At 41.7% G+C, this 14,979-nt stretch overlaps 1 protein-coding gene across 3 annotated transcripts in view; it reads right to left on the bottom strand.

Annotated features, from left to right (window-relative positions):
- Positions 1–13,829, bottom strand: part of LOC106561406 (ankyrin repeat and BTB/POZ domain-containing protein BTBD11-B) — a 118,607-nt gene extending 104,778 nt beyond the window's left edge. The window contains exon 1 of one of the 3 annotated variants that reach the window (XM_045688299.1): positions 12,621–13,829. In XM_045688299.1, the coding sequence (XP_045544255.1) occupies positions 12,621–13,488 (868 nt within the window). In that variant the 5' untranslated portion in view covers positions 13,489–13,829. The remainder of the gene's footprint in view (positions 1–12,620) is intronic. The other 2 variants (XM_045688298.1, XM_014125350.2) reach the window with 2 other exon arrangements.
- Between the last annotated feature and the right edge of the window lie 1,150 nt (positions 13,830–14,979).

Here is a 14,979-nt window from a genome sequence, read left to right as displayed (position 1 = left end):
AGACTTCCACCGTGCAGGAAGTGTGCTAGACTCTCTCACACACACCTGTCTGGCTCACAAAGGGCGACATGCTGAGACAAGGCCTGACACACCTGTCACAATCTAACCTGTCACCTGCTCTGCCAGTCCCTGTGAATCACTGTATATTTAGTTTCACTGTCTGTCTGATGACTGATACTGAGAAAATAAAGACAACGACCACATCATCTACTTATCTACCACCCAGTGGTGACTGGCCATTGATCAGAAATCACTAGGGTGAACTAACTTTGAACACATCTAGTACAGAACAACACACAACAGTGAAATAGTGGTAGCCTTCTGGAGTTAGAGCTGATAAAATCTTGAACTGTTGCAAGTGCTATCACCTCTCTCTCTCTTTCTCTCCCTCTGTGTACCCCTTTAATCTCTCTTGAGTCCAATTATTGTAATTTCTGGACTCTGCTGAATAGATCAAGTTACCAGATACAACTGCACTATAAATATTTCCCTTATTGAACATTACCCTGTAAAGCACTGAGATTTAGAAGTGCTCTTCATTAGTGCATGTTACTAAGCCATAAAGCAAATATATATGGCAAAACAAACAGTTAGCTTTAAGTAAAACTACAAAATACTCCCTCGATAGAGAAACCATCTGAGCTTCTTTATTTCGGTTATTTAAGACAAATATACATCTAATCTTAAGTGTCCTTCCCTCTCCCCAAACACATGGACGTACTATGTAGGGAATAAGGTGCCAAAATGAAGGGCCATGCTTTACCTACACTCCATCTGTTTTGTCACAACGAGCTTGTTATTCTGTGTGTCACTGATCCTCAGTGAGGATGAAATAAGAGTCACACAGAAACCACCATGTTTGCAATAAAAAATGTAATGAAACAAAAATATATATACCTTTCAGGAGTAATGCTTTTCGAGGAGTAATGTTTTTAGGAGTAATGCATTTCGAAGAGTAATGTTTTTTAGAAGTAATGCGTTTCGAAGAGTAATGTGTTTCGAGGAGTAATGTTTTAGGACTAATGCGTTTCAAGGAGTAATGTTTTTTAGGAGTAATGCATTTCGAGGAGTAATGTGTTCCGAGGAGTAATGTTTTAGGAGTAATGCATTTCGAGGAGTAATGCGTTTTGAGGAGTAATGTTTTAGGAGTAATGCATTTTGAGGAGTATTTTTTTAGGAGTAATGTGTTTCGAGGAGTAATGTTTTAGGAGTAATGCATTTCGAGGAGTAATGTATTTTTAGGAGTAATGCGTTTCGAGGAGTAATGTGTTTTGAGGAGTAATGTTTTTAGGAGTAATGTTTTTAGGAGTAATGCATTTCGAGGAGTAATATGTGTTTCGAGGAGTATTGTTTTTTAGGAGTAATGCATTTTGAGGAGCAATGCATTTCGAAGAGTAATGTGTTTTTAGGAGTAATGCGTTTCGACAAGTCATGTTTTTTTAGGAGTAATGCATTTTGAGGAGTAATATTTTTTAGGAGTAATGCATTTCGAGGAGTAATGTTTTTTTTTAGGAGTAATACATTTCGAGGAGTATTTTTTTTTAGGAGTAATGCGTTTCGAGGAGTAATGTGTTTGGAGGAGTAATGTGTTTGGAGGAGTAATGTTTTTTAGGAGTAATGCGTTTCGAGGAGTAATGTGTTTGGAGGAGTAATGTTTTTTAGGAGCAATGCGTTTCGAGGAGTAATGCATTTCGAAGAGTAATGTGTTTTTAGGAGTAATGTTTTTTAGGAGTAATGCGTTTCGAGGAGTAATGTGTTTGGAGGAGTAATGTGTTTGGAGGAGTAATGTTTTTTAGGAGTAATGCGTTTCGAGGAGTAATGTGTTTGGAGGAGTAATGTTTTTTAGGAGCAATGCGTTTCGAGGAGTAATGCATTTCGAAGAGTAATGTGTTTTTAGGAGTAATGCGTTTCGACAAGTAATGCGTTTCGGGAGTAATGTTTTTTTAGGAGTAATGCATTTTGAGGAGTAACGCGTTTTGAGGAGTAATGTTTTTTTTAGGAGTAATGCATTTTGAGGAGTAATGCGTTTCGAGGAGTAATGCGTAACATATGTCGTGGGTACTAGACAAGGAGCTACTCAGTCAGTGTCTAAGAGTTAGGGGGGAAGGGAGAGAGAGTTGCCTGTATGAATATGGTTTCTGACAGACTTTCACTTTACACAGACTCACACACACTTCCACAGACCCACACACATGCATCCACACACACATACATACCCATCTACCCACCTCCACCCATCACTAACACACACATACTGAAACTAGAGAAGGAAGCTGGATAGGGGGATATCTGTCAAGGCCCAGGCACATGTGTCTGTCTCTCAGTCTGCAGTCGGCAGGGCTGAAGGGAGGAATGGGTTCCCAGCGGGGCCCTCAATGTCTGGACTGACAGCACTATTAGACCCCCGCCAGACAGCCAGGAAAGGACAAGGTCACCCAAACTCATGGTTCTGAACACCGTAGCAAAGAAAATTCCATAGAAAATGAGTGTTTCTTATTGGACAAGTTCAGGTAGTTTCTCCCTGTTTCAGTCCATTTTCTTCCATTTGTTGCCTAATTCATCTAAATAGAACTCTAGTGAATACGACCTATCTCTTACTCTGAATAAAAGCCATGACAGAAAGATGCCGCATTATGAATGCACTGAGAAAGGAGACTCAGAGAAGAGAGAGAATAGAGATATCGTCTCTTTTCAGGAGTAATTTTATGGAATCCATCCGACTAGGGTGGAGGGAGGTTAGAGGGTTTTCTGACTGAAGCAAGGGCCAAGGCTGTGAGAGCTGTTAGGGGCAGAGGGAGGAAGTGCAGACACACACACACACACACTCCTGAGGTCACTGTTCTGATCTCACATGGGAGTAATGGGATAGCGGTCCTTCGGAGCAGAATCAGTATTCCATCAGCAGTTCCACTGGGCTCTAGGAAGTGACCCAGCAAAAAAAGTATAATTATGTGATTGCTGTTCTCTTTCTCAAACATACACACACACACACACACACACACACGGAGCATGTCTGCGGTGACATCATCAGTATGTTGAATAAATTGTCTTAATGTTGTTCCCCGTGCCCTGAACTGTCTTTACCTTCAATAACACTACAAATGAGAAATCACATGGGAATAGGTACATGTTTATTTCTCTGAGACGGTGACATGCCTGGAGCAAAGATGTTTATATCTTCTATATGAACTACATCAGGCTCTGTGTTTGTACAGCTGATAGTCATTTATTTTCCCTCTGTAGGGGAAGCACACAGAGTGGTTTACACAAGGCTACAATAATAGTGTCCCTATACCTTTATCTCACAAAGCCACAAGACAGAGCCCCATTGCCATAACTGAGGATTAGTGGAAATAGTGTATTATAGTGTTCCCATTGACATTTCATACCAGCAAACGGCTGTTAAAGGTTAAGAACACCTCAGAATGCAGCAAAATATATTATAATCCTGTGTGGCTCAGCTGCAACACCAGGGTTGTGGGTTCCATTCCTACGGGGGACCAGTACAAAAATTTATGAAAATGTATGCAAATGTATGCACGCACTACTGTAAGTCGCTCTGGATAAGAGTGTCTGCTAAATGATTGAAGTGAAAATTATAATAAAGTAAATGATCCTAAACCAATACCTTTTTAAGTCAGTGGTGTTGATTAGGTATCTAGCCATCTTTATTTCATTCAGTTGGTTTCAATCTCTGTAGTTATTGGTCTGTTTATGACTCTCAACCAGTCTTGAGCTCCCATATTCAAGTGACTGGATAATGGAACATAGCAAGCGATGCAAACATCCACAACTAAAATCCCCCCAGCTATCCTCGGATAACACATATGAAGGGTGTTCTGTAGAGATAAACACACACCATTACTACGTAATACCCCATAGGTTCAGTAATCATACAATCAGGCCCTATTCACCATCGTCTTAGTGTCAATAGACTAGGTGATCATCAGAGACCTATCAAACCCATCAACAGTGATGTAATGGCTGGTGTTTGAGTGGGGAGAAGCATGTAAATGTGTAAACTCTTCTGAACGTGTGGTAACCCTAAAGCGGAGTACGGACCAGCACTGCACCAGCCGAGGCCCATCAGTCAGAGAATCAGAGTTTGTTAGGGGTTATTGGGAGTGCAGGTCCGCACGGTTTCTTTCAATGGTGAGAAATAGGGTGGTGGATTTGTTGTAATCAAGAAGATATTTTTGGTAATCTGGAAGCCTTTCTGTTGATGGGTCTTTCTATAAACTAGGGTACCAGTGAGCATTTCTTGTAGTGGACAACTGTTTGGAGCTTTTAGCCTTTTTTTTCATGTGAATACATTAAGAAATAACCGGGGAACATAGATACATTCAATGTATTTCATGAGTTGAATCAAAATCTATGTATAAACCCTTTCTCACGCTTGGAGTCTTCACAGATTTGACAAAAATCTGGTGACTTTAAACAATACCTTCCTTTCCTTACATTAATGATACATGTTCTTCTTCTTATATAATATACTAAGCATTTATCAATTGAATTACACATTGATCCAAAATAATGTATGTGATTGCAAAATACAATGCTTCAAACAGAAAGAGTAACTTTAATATGAGTAATAAAACAAAAATGGATACTGTCATTAACAGGGTTCTTCAATAATTACACATAATAGTTGTTTGACGTCTAGCTGTTTAGTTTCACGGGGACATTATCACGCAACATCAGCTGATTCAGGAAAGGATTTTCTGAATGACAGTCGAGTGTTAAAGAGTGTGATACTGCACGCAGTTTAACAGCCAAAGGGCTGGAATGAATGTTGACCTGGAGGATTGACAGAGCATTTTGGTGTGTGTTGTTATGACGCTCAAGATAATTAGCCTACTTCCCAGACAACATTAAATCAAGATTCTTAAAATAAGATTACGGTCTGTGTATGTTTTGGTCTTTTGTTTTCCAAGTTAAAACTGAGCAATTGGGAACATGAAAAGTGCCTGTTTATTCGTTTTTTTATAGAAATCCCCCCATATAAACCAAAAAAACGACTTGACTTTTTGATGTTCAAATGTGGTTGGGGTTAAATGTGGTTGGGGTTAAATGTGGTTGGGGTTAAATGTGGAATGCCTGGTCAAGTGCAAAGCCAACTCTTCCTGTCCTTTCAAAGTAGGAGGTCACCCTTCCAACTCCATTCCATAAATCTATTATTTTCTGCTCATACCGTGCCACAGTTCCAAGATAAGGTAAGATTTCTACATTTCTGCACAAGATTTACTGTGTATTAACTTATTAATGAACTGCTGTTACTGTAAATGGTTATCTGATTGATAATTCCTAGCTACTTAGCTAACCATTGGTAATCTGGGAAGGCAGGGGCGGCAGGTAGCCTAGTGCTTAGAGTGTTGGGCCAGTAACTGAAAGGTTGCTAGATCGAATCCCTGAGCTGACAAGGTCTGTCATTCTGCCCCTGAACAAGGAAGTTAACCCACTGTTCCTAGGCCGTCATTGTAATTAAGAATTTGTTCTTAACTGACTTGCCCTAGTTAAATAAAGGCTAAATAAATAAAAAAATCTTATTAAATGATGGTATACAGCCAAAACAACAGTATCTATTGCTAGACTAGAGATATGCCTTAACTATAGTTAGTCACTGGTTGCACATCTAACTAGCTGGAATGAAGCACGGGTGTGAATAGTAGACATGTAAATATATCCTTTAACTGTTTGCAGCAGGTCTCCAGCTATCCAAACCTGTCTGATCAGCCTGGTGGGGTGTTGTGGGTGTGTCCAGCTTACACCTGTGCAAATCTGTGTGTGTATAGCAATGGAATGAAACATCCAACCAATACCTCAAGTTTCATGCTGTAGGTCCACCACACACCTGAATGGTTGTGGGGTCCTGTCCAGAAACAACCCCTAGTCCTACCCATAGACACTTGTGGAGATCTGAGAAAACTGGACAGGTGTAAGCAATACTGCCAAAATTGCACAAAGACTTTCAGAGGGTAAGGTGGAGCTCTCACCATGTCACTACCTATCAATCCCGCTCAGATCTCCACAAGTGTCTAGACTCTGGGCAGTAGGGGCTAGGGGATGTTTCTGGACACGCCATGGGTTTTATGGTAGCTCAGTTTGTCAGTCAGTCAGTCAGTCTGGCACTGGCAAAGATTGTTAATAGCTGTCAAATACTTGCTTCCTCTGTCCTCAATAGCATTTCCTTGATTTGCTGCATCCTCTCTCCTCGTCTCATTCTCAAAACCCATTGGATTAGAAAATCAGAGGTGAAGATCAGACATGAGGAATGAAGGAAATGCAATTGAGATTCTCCCTTTGTTTCCTCCATTCCTCACCTCCCTCTCAAAGCACATTGGGGGAGAGGGAAGGTTCCTCCCCACTGTCTCCAATGCACTTTTAAGGAGAGGCAAGGAGTGGAGGAAACAAGGACATAGGAAGCAAGAATGTGATGTCGAGTTTTCACACACACACGCGCACACACACACTGCTTGAAGAGTTTACTGATTATAATGATTTCATTCTTGGTTATTATTATTGTCAGTGACTTTGTTGACAGAACCCATTGTATTATATTATTGTATTAAATGACTATATCAACTATAAAAAAATATATAGAAATGCTGTTGTTTATCTTCTTCATTCTTCTGGAAGGATTAGCATGGCTATAAATGATAGAGAAGTTGACTAAAGCACAATCCGACCCGGCAACTAGGCATGACAAAGCAACATTCAATGTCCATATTTCATGTGACATTTTGAATGATGTAGATGTTTTGTTGTTGCTAAGAGTTATGGTCTCATTGTGCCTATCTAGACTCTTAATCCTGTAACTACACATGTGAAGTTGCAAGAAAATGTATATTTAAATGTATATCAAACAATTATTTTTTTTTACCCTGATGTCACACATTGGCGCCTTTATTTATAGAAAGACCCTGATGTTGATCTTTGACCAGATTAGAGGCTTTATTTGACTAAATCTGGCGTCGGCTGAGGGAAACATAAACATAGCAGAGAAAAGACAATGGGAAGAGAGAGAGAGAGAAAGAGAGAGAAAGACAGAGAGACCATTGTTCATAGTTCACCTATCATGTCCTGCCCCGACATGCCACACTGTCTGAGTCAATTTGAGCTATTCTCCTTCCCATAGGCAGCAGCAAGGTGAAATACACATTGTCACTGACAATAAGCCTTTTGCAGTATTGTAGTAAATGACAACAAATTACAAATCAAATTCTATTGTTGGCTATATTCATTTTGAATTTGAAATGAAAAACAAAATAATATATAAACTAATGCTAGTTGATTTAATACATTTTCATCCATAACAAATGTTCAACCCAAATACTGCATGCTGAACTAGATTGTGCCTCCAAGCTACAGTAAGAGAAGTAATCACTAGCAGCAAGGCTATAGAGAATGATTGTGTGACAGCACCGTTTTGTCTGACTAATCCACATGTTGAAACTTGTAGACTGTCTTCTTCCAGCTAAATTCAGAAGTGCTGATCTGTTGTTAACTTCCTCATGCCAAAGCCTCTCTACAAAAATTCCAGATTTTCCACACACCATGAGCCATTCACTATGGGTTAAATCCTAACTTCCACTTCAATAAAATGTTTACTTAGTCATGCAGTGATATCAATGGGAGGCTACATACATTTGGAAGTTAGGATTCACCCTGATGTCTCAAATCCTTGGCGGATAACTATTGTGGTCTCCCTATTGCATGCACTTGCTTGCTGGTACAGCACTGCAGACTGCAGGTTTTTCATAGGATGATATTTCCAAGCTCTTCTTGGATACAATGGTGTGGTGCTGATGCTCAGTTTCTGTCTTTCTGGTGCAAAGTGACAGTACTTAGTGCCAGTCTGCCAGCTACATGTGTCATCATGCACAGCAGTGGATGAGAAAGGAAGACGGCTAAATGTTTTTCAGAAATCCTCTTAGGCCTCTAAGGCCTAATGTTGAAGATAGATTGTGTTTCTAAAGTTTATCTCCACCTTGGGTCCTGGGCGGGGAGTTGCCTGGTTTTGATCACGTCTTAGTGGTTGATCATCTGAGGTAAAGTTGGCAAGAATCCCTCCTCGCCTCAAATGTCTGTGAAATCACTGCCATACACCATCTAACATTAACATTGCCTGCCCTAGCTCCTCATTATTAAACCCAGTTCTGCTCTGTAATTGCAAGGGGCTTGTGTACGCACGCACCCACGTACGTGTGTGCGTATGTGCGTGTGTGTGTGTGTGTGTGTGTGTGTGTGTGTGTGTGTGTGTGTGTGTGTGTGTGTGTGTGTGTGGTTATTCTATCCTTGTGGGGACCTAAAATCCACAAAAGTCCCCACAGGGATAGTAAAACATGAGAACAAAGGCTATTTTAAGCTTAGGGGTTAGGTTTAGGGTTACAATTAGGGTAACGGGTTAGTGGTTAGGTTTAGGGTTAGGAGTTAGGTTTAGGGTTTGGGTTATGGGTTAAGGTTATGTTTAGGGTTAGTGGTTATGTTTAGGGTTAGTGGTTAGGTTTAGGGTTAGTGGTTAAGGTTAGGTTTAGGGTTAGTGGTTATGTTTAGGGTTAGTGGTTAAGGTTATGTTTAGGGTTAGTGGTTAGGTTTAGGGTTAGTGGTTAGGTTTAGGGTTAGTGGTTAAGGTTAGGTTTAGGGTTAGTGGTTAAGGTTAGGTTTAGGGTTAGTGGTTAGGTTTAGGGTTAGTGGTTAAGGTTTAGGGTTAGTGGTTAAGGTTAGGTTTAGGGTTAGTGGTTAGGTTTAGGGTTAGTGGTTAAGGTTAGGTTTAGGGTTAGTGGTTATGTTTAGGGTTAGTGGTTAGGTTTAGGGTTAGTGGTTATGTTTAGGGTTAGTGGTTAAGGTTATGTTTAGGGTTAGTGGTTAGGTTTAGGGTTAGTGGTTAGGGTTAGGGTTAGGGTTAGTGGTTAAGGTTATGTTTAGGGTTAGTGGTTAGGTTTAGGGTTAGTGGTTAAGGTTAGGTTTAGGGTTAGTGGTTAGGTTTAGGGTTAGTGGTTAAGGTTAGGTTTAGGGTTAGTGGTTAAGGTTAGGTTTAGGGTTAGTGGTTAAGGTTAGGTTTAGGGTTAGTGGTTAAGGTTATGTTTAGGGTTAGTGGTTATGTTTAGGGTTAGTGGTTAAGGTTAGGTTTAGGGTTAGTGGTTAGGTTTAGGGTTAGTGGTTAAGGTTAGGTTTAGGGTTAGTGGTTAGGTTTAGGGTTAGTGGTTAAGGTTATGTTTAGGGTTAGTGGTTAGGTTTAGGGTTAGTGGTTAAGGTTAGGTTTAGGGTTAGTGGTTATGTTTAGGGTTAGTGGTTAAGGTTAGGTTTAGGGTTAGTGGTTAGGTTTAGGGTTAGTGGTTAAGGTTAGGTTTAGGGTTAGTGGTTAGGTTTAGGGTTAGTGGTTAAGGTTATGTTTAGGGTTAGTGGTTAGGTTTAGGGTTAGTGGTTAAGGTTAGGTTTAGGGTTAGTGGTTAAGGTTAGGTTTAGGGTTAGTGGTTAAGGTTAGGTTTAGGGTTAGTGGTTAGGTTTAGGGTTAGTGGTTAGGTTTAGGGTTAGTGGTTAGGTTTAGGGTTAGTGGTTAAGGTTAGGTTTAGGGAAAATAGGATTTTGAATGGAAATGTATTTTAGGTCCCCATGAGGATAGAATAACATAACGTGTGTGTGACTGTGTGTGAGACAGTGTGTGTGTGTGTGTGTGTACACTTTATGTGTGTGCGTGTATGAATTTGTGTACGTGTGTGTTTTTATCTGCCACAGATATCCCAGCCCCAGACATTACAGGGTCTGGTGCAGGCTGGTACCACAGCAGACCGCTGTCATTCCTGGTGGACCACAATGCTTACCACAGCACATGTCATACTGTGGGCACCAGCCGCCAGGCACCGACCTCACAGGGAAACACTGGATGAGGCACAAAGGAGCCCTAGCCGGAATGGAACTTCAACCTACACATTCTCTCACAGCCGCAGTCTTCATAGACCCTAGAGACATACACCCAGACACAGCATACCATACTGACATAAATCATCTTATTAACTTAAGCCGAAACGAAGTAAGCTCCATGTGTCTAACTTGCGCTGCATGCAGCAAAATAAAAATACAATTATGGAGGAAAATATATTTAGATTTTTGTTGCTTAAATGTCCATTTTTGATTGCCATTCCCAGAAGGGCTATTCATTCTAGTGCTGTATTTTCCTGCATCTCAAAGAGCTATGTACTCTGCGAAGCATTTCTGTACTTGGATGTCACCGTTTGATGGAGTGGGAGCTGTGTGAAGGGTCAAATGCCATGGGAGAGGGTTCTACCACATGAGGTGAGACCCTCCTCCCAGCTACCATCTATCTCCATAACATCTGCCCAGACTTGAAAAGGTGCATCACTAAAGTCATGACATCTCACAGCCAAGGTGTGGTTATGAGTCATCCTCAGGGGTAGAAACCCCTGGGCATCAATGTCCTGTTTCTCGATACATTTCTCGTGACATGTACAAAGGGAAATTACAAGCAACCCCTGCCTTGAGCTTGTGGGGGCTGCCACTGCAATTCCACCACCGAACAAGCTTCCTGTCTTGACAGGATACCAAAGGCAGAGAGGGGAACCCAACACCTGAGCAGAATACTGAGGCAGTAGCTGCTGAAATGAACCCCCGGGTGTGTGGGAGGGGTGAGCCAGGGTTACCATATGCCTGATGTGCCAACGGAGAACCGCTAGTAGCTACAGTATACGTGAGAACAGGGGGAAGGAATAGGAGGAAGAGTGTTGTGTAAGCAGAAGCAGTGTGTGGTTGAGGTAATGGACCCTGTTGTGTTCCAATGGTTTCCATGACTTGAAATGCTCACCACATACAGTACATTAATATGCCTTTACTTCACACCGGAAAGTGGGGAATGTAAAGGATTGTATAATAACAGCTTTTTCCAATGAATGATAGTGCGTTTTCTTTAGATATAACATGCTGCTCTCTTGGTCTTGGACATTTGAAAAGTAAGGTGTTAACTAAAACTAGGTTCCAGTAGTATTTATTAACCACATGATCTGACGAGGACCTGTGGGACCTTAGCCTATTAGGCCCAGAGTTTTCCCTGGTCAGATCACATGGTCAGGAGAAACTCTGGGCCCTATAACAATTACACTTGCAAAATAGGTGTTCTGACCTCCAACTTGCAGGACAAATACACTCTCTCTGACTAAGGAGCCCACGCTGCCAGCAAAGGGGGCTACTTCAGGGCTTCAGGGAGGAGAGGATGGATGAAGAGGGGCGTGGGAGGAGCAGTCATACAGGGAGATTTAAACACCTCAATGTATTTGGAGTTATATTTATGAAAAGCACCAGCGAAAGAAAATAGCTCTTGTTGCAACAGAGATGCAATAAAGATATGCATCGCTTGAGTCTGAGAGAGGAGCCGACATGACCATAATACTGAAAAATCACCTCAATTAGCCTACTCCTACTTGGCAGAGAAAGAATGGCTGGAACGATATAAAGGGGTTGAGGTTGGGATGGGGTGAAAAGGCCAACCAGCACTGAGATAATTGATAAATTGTTACAGATTGGAAATGAGAATGCTGTGAAAGTCATGACCTTCTACACTTAGGCCACAGTTAAGGCCTTCTCTTGTCGCCATTGCAATAGGTGTGACAATGTGCAATGTAAAAATTGTTTGGCTTTAGGAGCCACCACCTTCTGACCATTGTGTGAGCCATTTGACATGTCCTCTTTCTCCTGCCCCTGAGCTCTCTTTAACACAGCATCAGTAGGGACTTCTCCTCTGTGTTTTCAACTCAGTCCCATTCACATCACTCAAAATAACGCATGATAACACTTATGTGTCCTGGGGCTCTGTATTACATAAACCTGTTGGAGTATGGAGCCACAGCAGCACTTTAAATGCATCTACCACAGAGGTAATACAGTCTGCTATTACATTACCTTATTATTACATTAGGTTATTGGGTTATAACTGATTAAATGTATTGCTGTATGGATGAGCAATGAAGAAGTCTGAAGGTAAGAGCTTACATTTAAATTACCCTTTTTTAGGTTTGAAAGCTGTATTGCACAGAAATGAGATAATTGCCCTTATAAACATGAGAAGCTAAAGACATGAACGAAAATCCAAAAGATATTCCCCGGTGAATTATAGCCTGCTTCAATGTATCATGCATTCACAGCACCACAACACTGATGAAGAACTCTGAGAACGCCATCTATTTAATAGATGGATCATAGCCAAGAGGGGTTAGGTGCTCTCTCTCCCCACTCTCCTCCATTATCATAAATAAACCATGCTCATTGATGTCAGTGACAGAAGGGGCCATTCTCTGTGCTCATACATCAACATATTGAATACAGCAACTCAACAAAGGGGTTACCCAAGACCCAGGATGATCCTGCCATGTCAGACACAGGAAAAAATACATGGGCAAATTCAGAGGGGATATGGGAAGTCATGATTATTTCTCCCTGTCCATCGAGAAATGTTGTAGCATGAGAAAGTGAACTCCTAACTTGATAATGACTTTATTACAGATGGTGATAAGAAATCCCTTCACCATGTTTTGGGCACAATTATGAAGAATTCGTTAGAATTACGCACTGAGTAGATGCGTCACAGAACTAGTCATGTACACACAACTTACCACTTGCATTCTTCCCACAAATGAGGTATTGATACTGCTGCAGGAACCCCCATAACTCCGAATCGTTGTTGATGGCCTGTTCGAGGGACTCAACAGTGAACTTAGGGATCCCATTATCTTTCTCCACGAGCGCGCTCCGCAGTGCGCGTGCGTACACCTCTCGGAAAAGACTCTCCATGCACGCTGTCAGGTAGATGGCAGCGTGCTCGTGGATCCTCACCGCAACTCGGCTGTCCACCATCCACCTGAAGAACTTCCCCACGTTGAAAATGAGTCCGCATCTGAGTGACTTTCCGCGGCTGAACTTGTCCTCGGTGCTCATGTTGTACATAGACAAGGCACTGAGTGCGGCGGTGATGCAGTTCACCGAGACTGTCCAAGACATGACAACCTTTATGGCACTTTGAATCTCATATTTGGTGCATTTGGCATAGCGCAAACTCAGGCGCTGCGCTTCCCTGGCGACCCTCACGAGTGCGCGGCTTATGAGGACCGAGAGCCTAGCCAGGATCTCCTGTGACACGACCCCCAGCCTCAACTCTTCGTCCTTGTTCAGTGCGCTCTCTACTTCCCCGAGGCTCCATGGCACGTCCTCGAGCTCGGGTAGTTTAGCGCACTGGCCGGAGCAATCCAGGATATCGGAGTCTTCGACCAAGACTGTGTTGACCGTGTCCAGGCTGTTGTGGCGACTGTGCATGGAGTCGGTTAAATGCCAAAAATTCCCCCCATGCGCATAAGGTATATGTGCCTCGGAACAGCACAGTGAAGCACTGGAAGACCTAAAGGAGTCTGCTGCTCCACCATAACCCGAATCAAGCGTCAGATCCTCCAGGGTCCTCGCCACTGACTTCTTACTACTGCTTGCCATAACTGCACCTCATACTGTAAAGAGGACTTTGGAATTAATGGCTCAAAATGTCTCACAACGTCGCCCAATGCAATTAAATGAACGCAATTAAAGCCCGACTGCGATGTATTTTGAAGTGTCAATATTTTATCCCGTTGCCTTCAGTGGAAACGAATCAAGTTGATATTTCTCAATCCAAACTAAAACTTCGAAGTGTTTCCATCATAGCACATAGAGCAGCTACAGTGGTCTGTGTTTTACGCAGTAAGATCCTGGTAGATGGAGGCGGGGCTATGTTCTTCAAACGGCCAATACACTCTCGGGATAACTCGAGCAGTGAGAGAGATTTTGAATTAGGACCACCTCATCATACAATTTAATTTACATTAGTCTACTCAATTCAATGTATAACCCATATGGGGAGTGGATTTGAAATATCTATATAATTATTTTCTCTTCAAATCCATCTAATTTTCTTTCTTTTTTTTACTTACTATTTGAAACTATACCTTCATAAATGAAGCAGTCCTTTCACATGCTGTAACTTGAACACGATTTCAAAATTCAAGGCTAATGGTCTGACTGTAATGGATTGGATAAACTGGATAATGTGATTATCCACATAATGTGTCATGCTATGGATAGCAAAGTCCCTTAGGCATTTGTTCTGACAGCAATAATGGTAACATGACTCAAGGCCATTAATAATGGATGACATGCATAATGTGGTCCCTTACAAGGAGATAGCTAGAGCTCATTGAAAAGTAGACATCTGAATTCCTTGCCAAGGTCAGACATTATACTGCATCATTGACTATTAAAGATGCATAATTGTATTGACCAAGGCTTGATCACAATCAGAGAGAGCGAGAGAGATGTGTGTGTGTGTGGATTGAGCCTTCGACAGGCTGAAAAGTGTTACATGCACTCAAAAACGGAATGTGTTTGAGAGAGAGGGAGATAGACATATAGATAGATAGATAGAGATAGATAGAGGAGTAGAGAGAGGGGGATAGAGAAAGAGAGAGAGAGACATGTACATACCATATTGTCAACATGTATGTGCAACAACAGAAAATGTCCCTAAGGTGATTGATAGCCCTATGCCATAGATAGCCATGGCAGCATCCCAATAATATTGCCTTTCTCCTAAAGTGTACACTTGTTCACGAGGCTACTTCAGACAAATTTAAAAGCATTGGATTGGTGGAGGCTTGGGCTAGTGGGATGTTCCACCATATTAGTCAGTAAAGGGAAGTGAACTATCACACTTTGGAAGGAAGGAGAGATAATTGGGGCATAGGATATTTCTCATTTAACTGTAAATCATCCTGATATGGGGCACTGTTGATATCTGTGGGATTGAGGGAGAGGATTGTTGGTACATTTGACTATAGTTGTAGGCTGCTTATCATTGAAGCAACACTGCACCCTGGTGCTCAGTTTACAAACCTCAATCACTATGTCAAAGATCTATCCCCACCATACATTTCCAGATAAGGAAGGTTACTA

Source organism: Salmo salar, chromosome ssa10, assembly GCF_905237065.1.
Source record: "Salmo salar chromosome ssa10, Ssal_v3.1, whole genome shotgun sequence".
Classification (NCBI taxonomy): Eukaryota; Metazoa; Chordata; class Actinopteri; order Salmoniformes; family Salmonidae; genus Salmo; species Salmo salar.
Note: the sequence above shows the minus strand (reverse complement) of the source record. Positions and strands in the feature narration are given on the sequence as shown.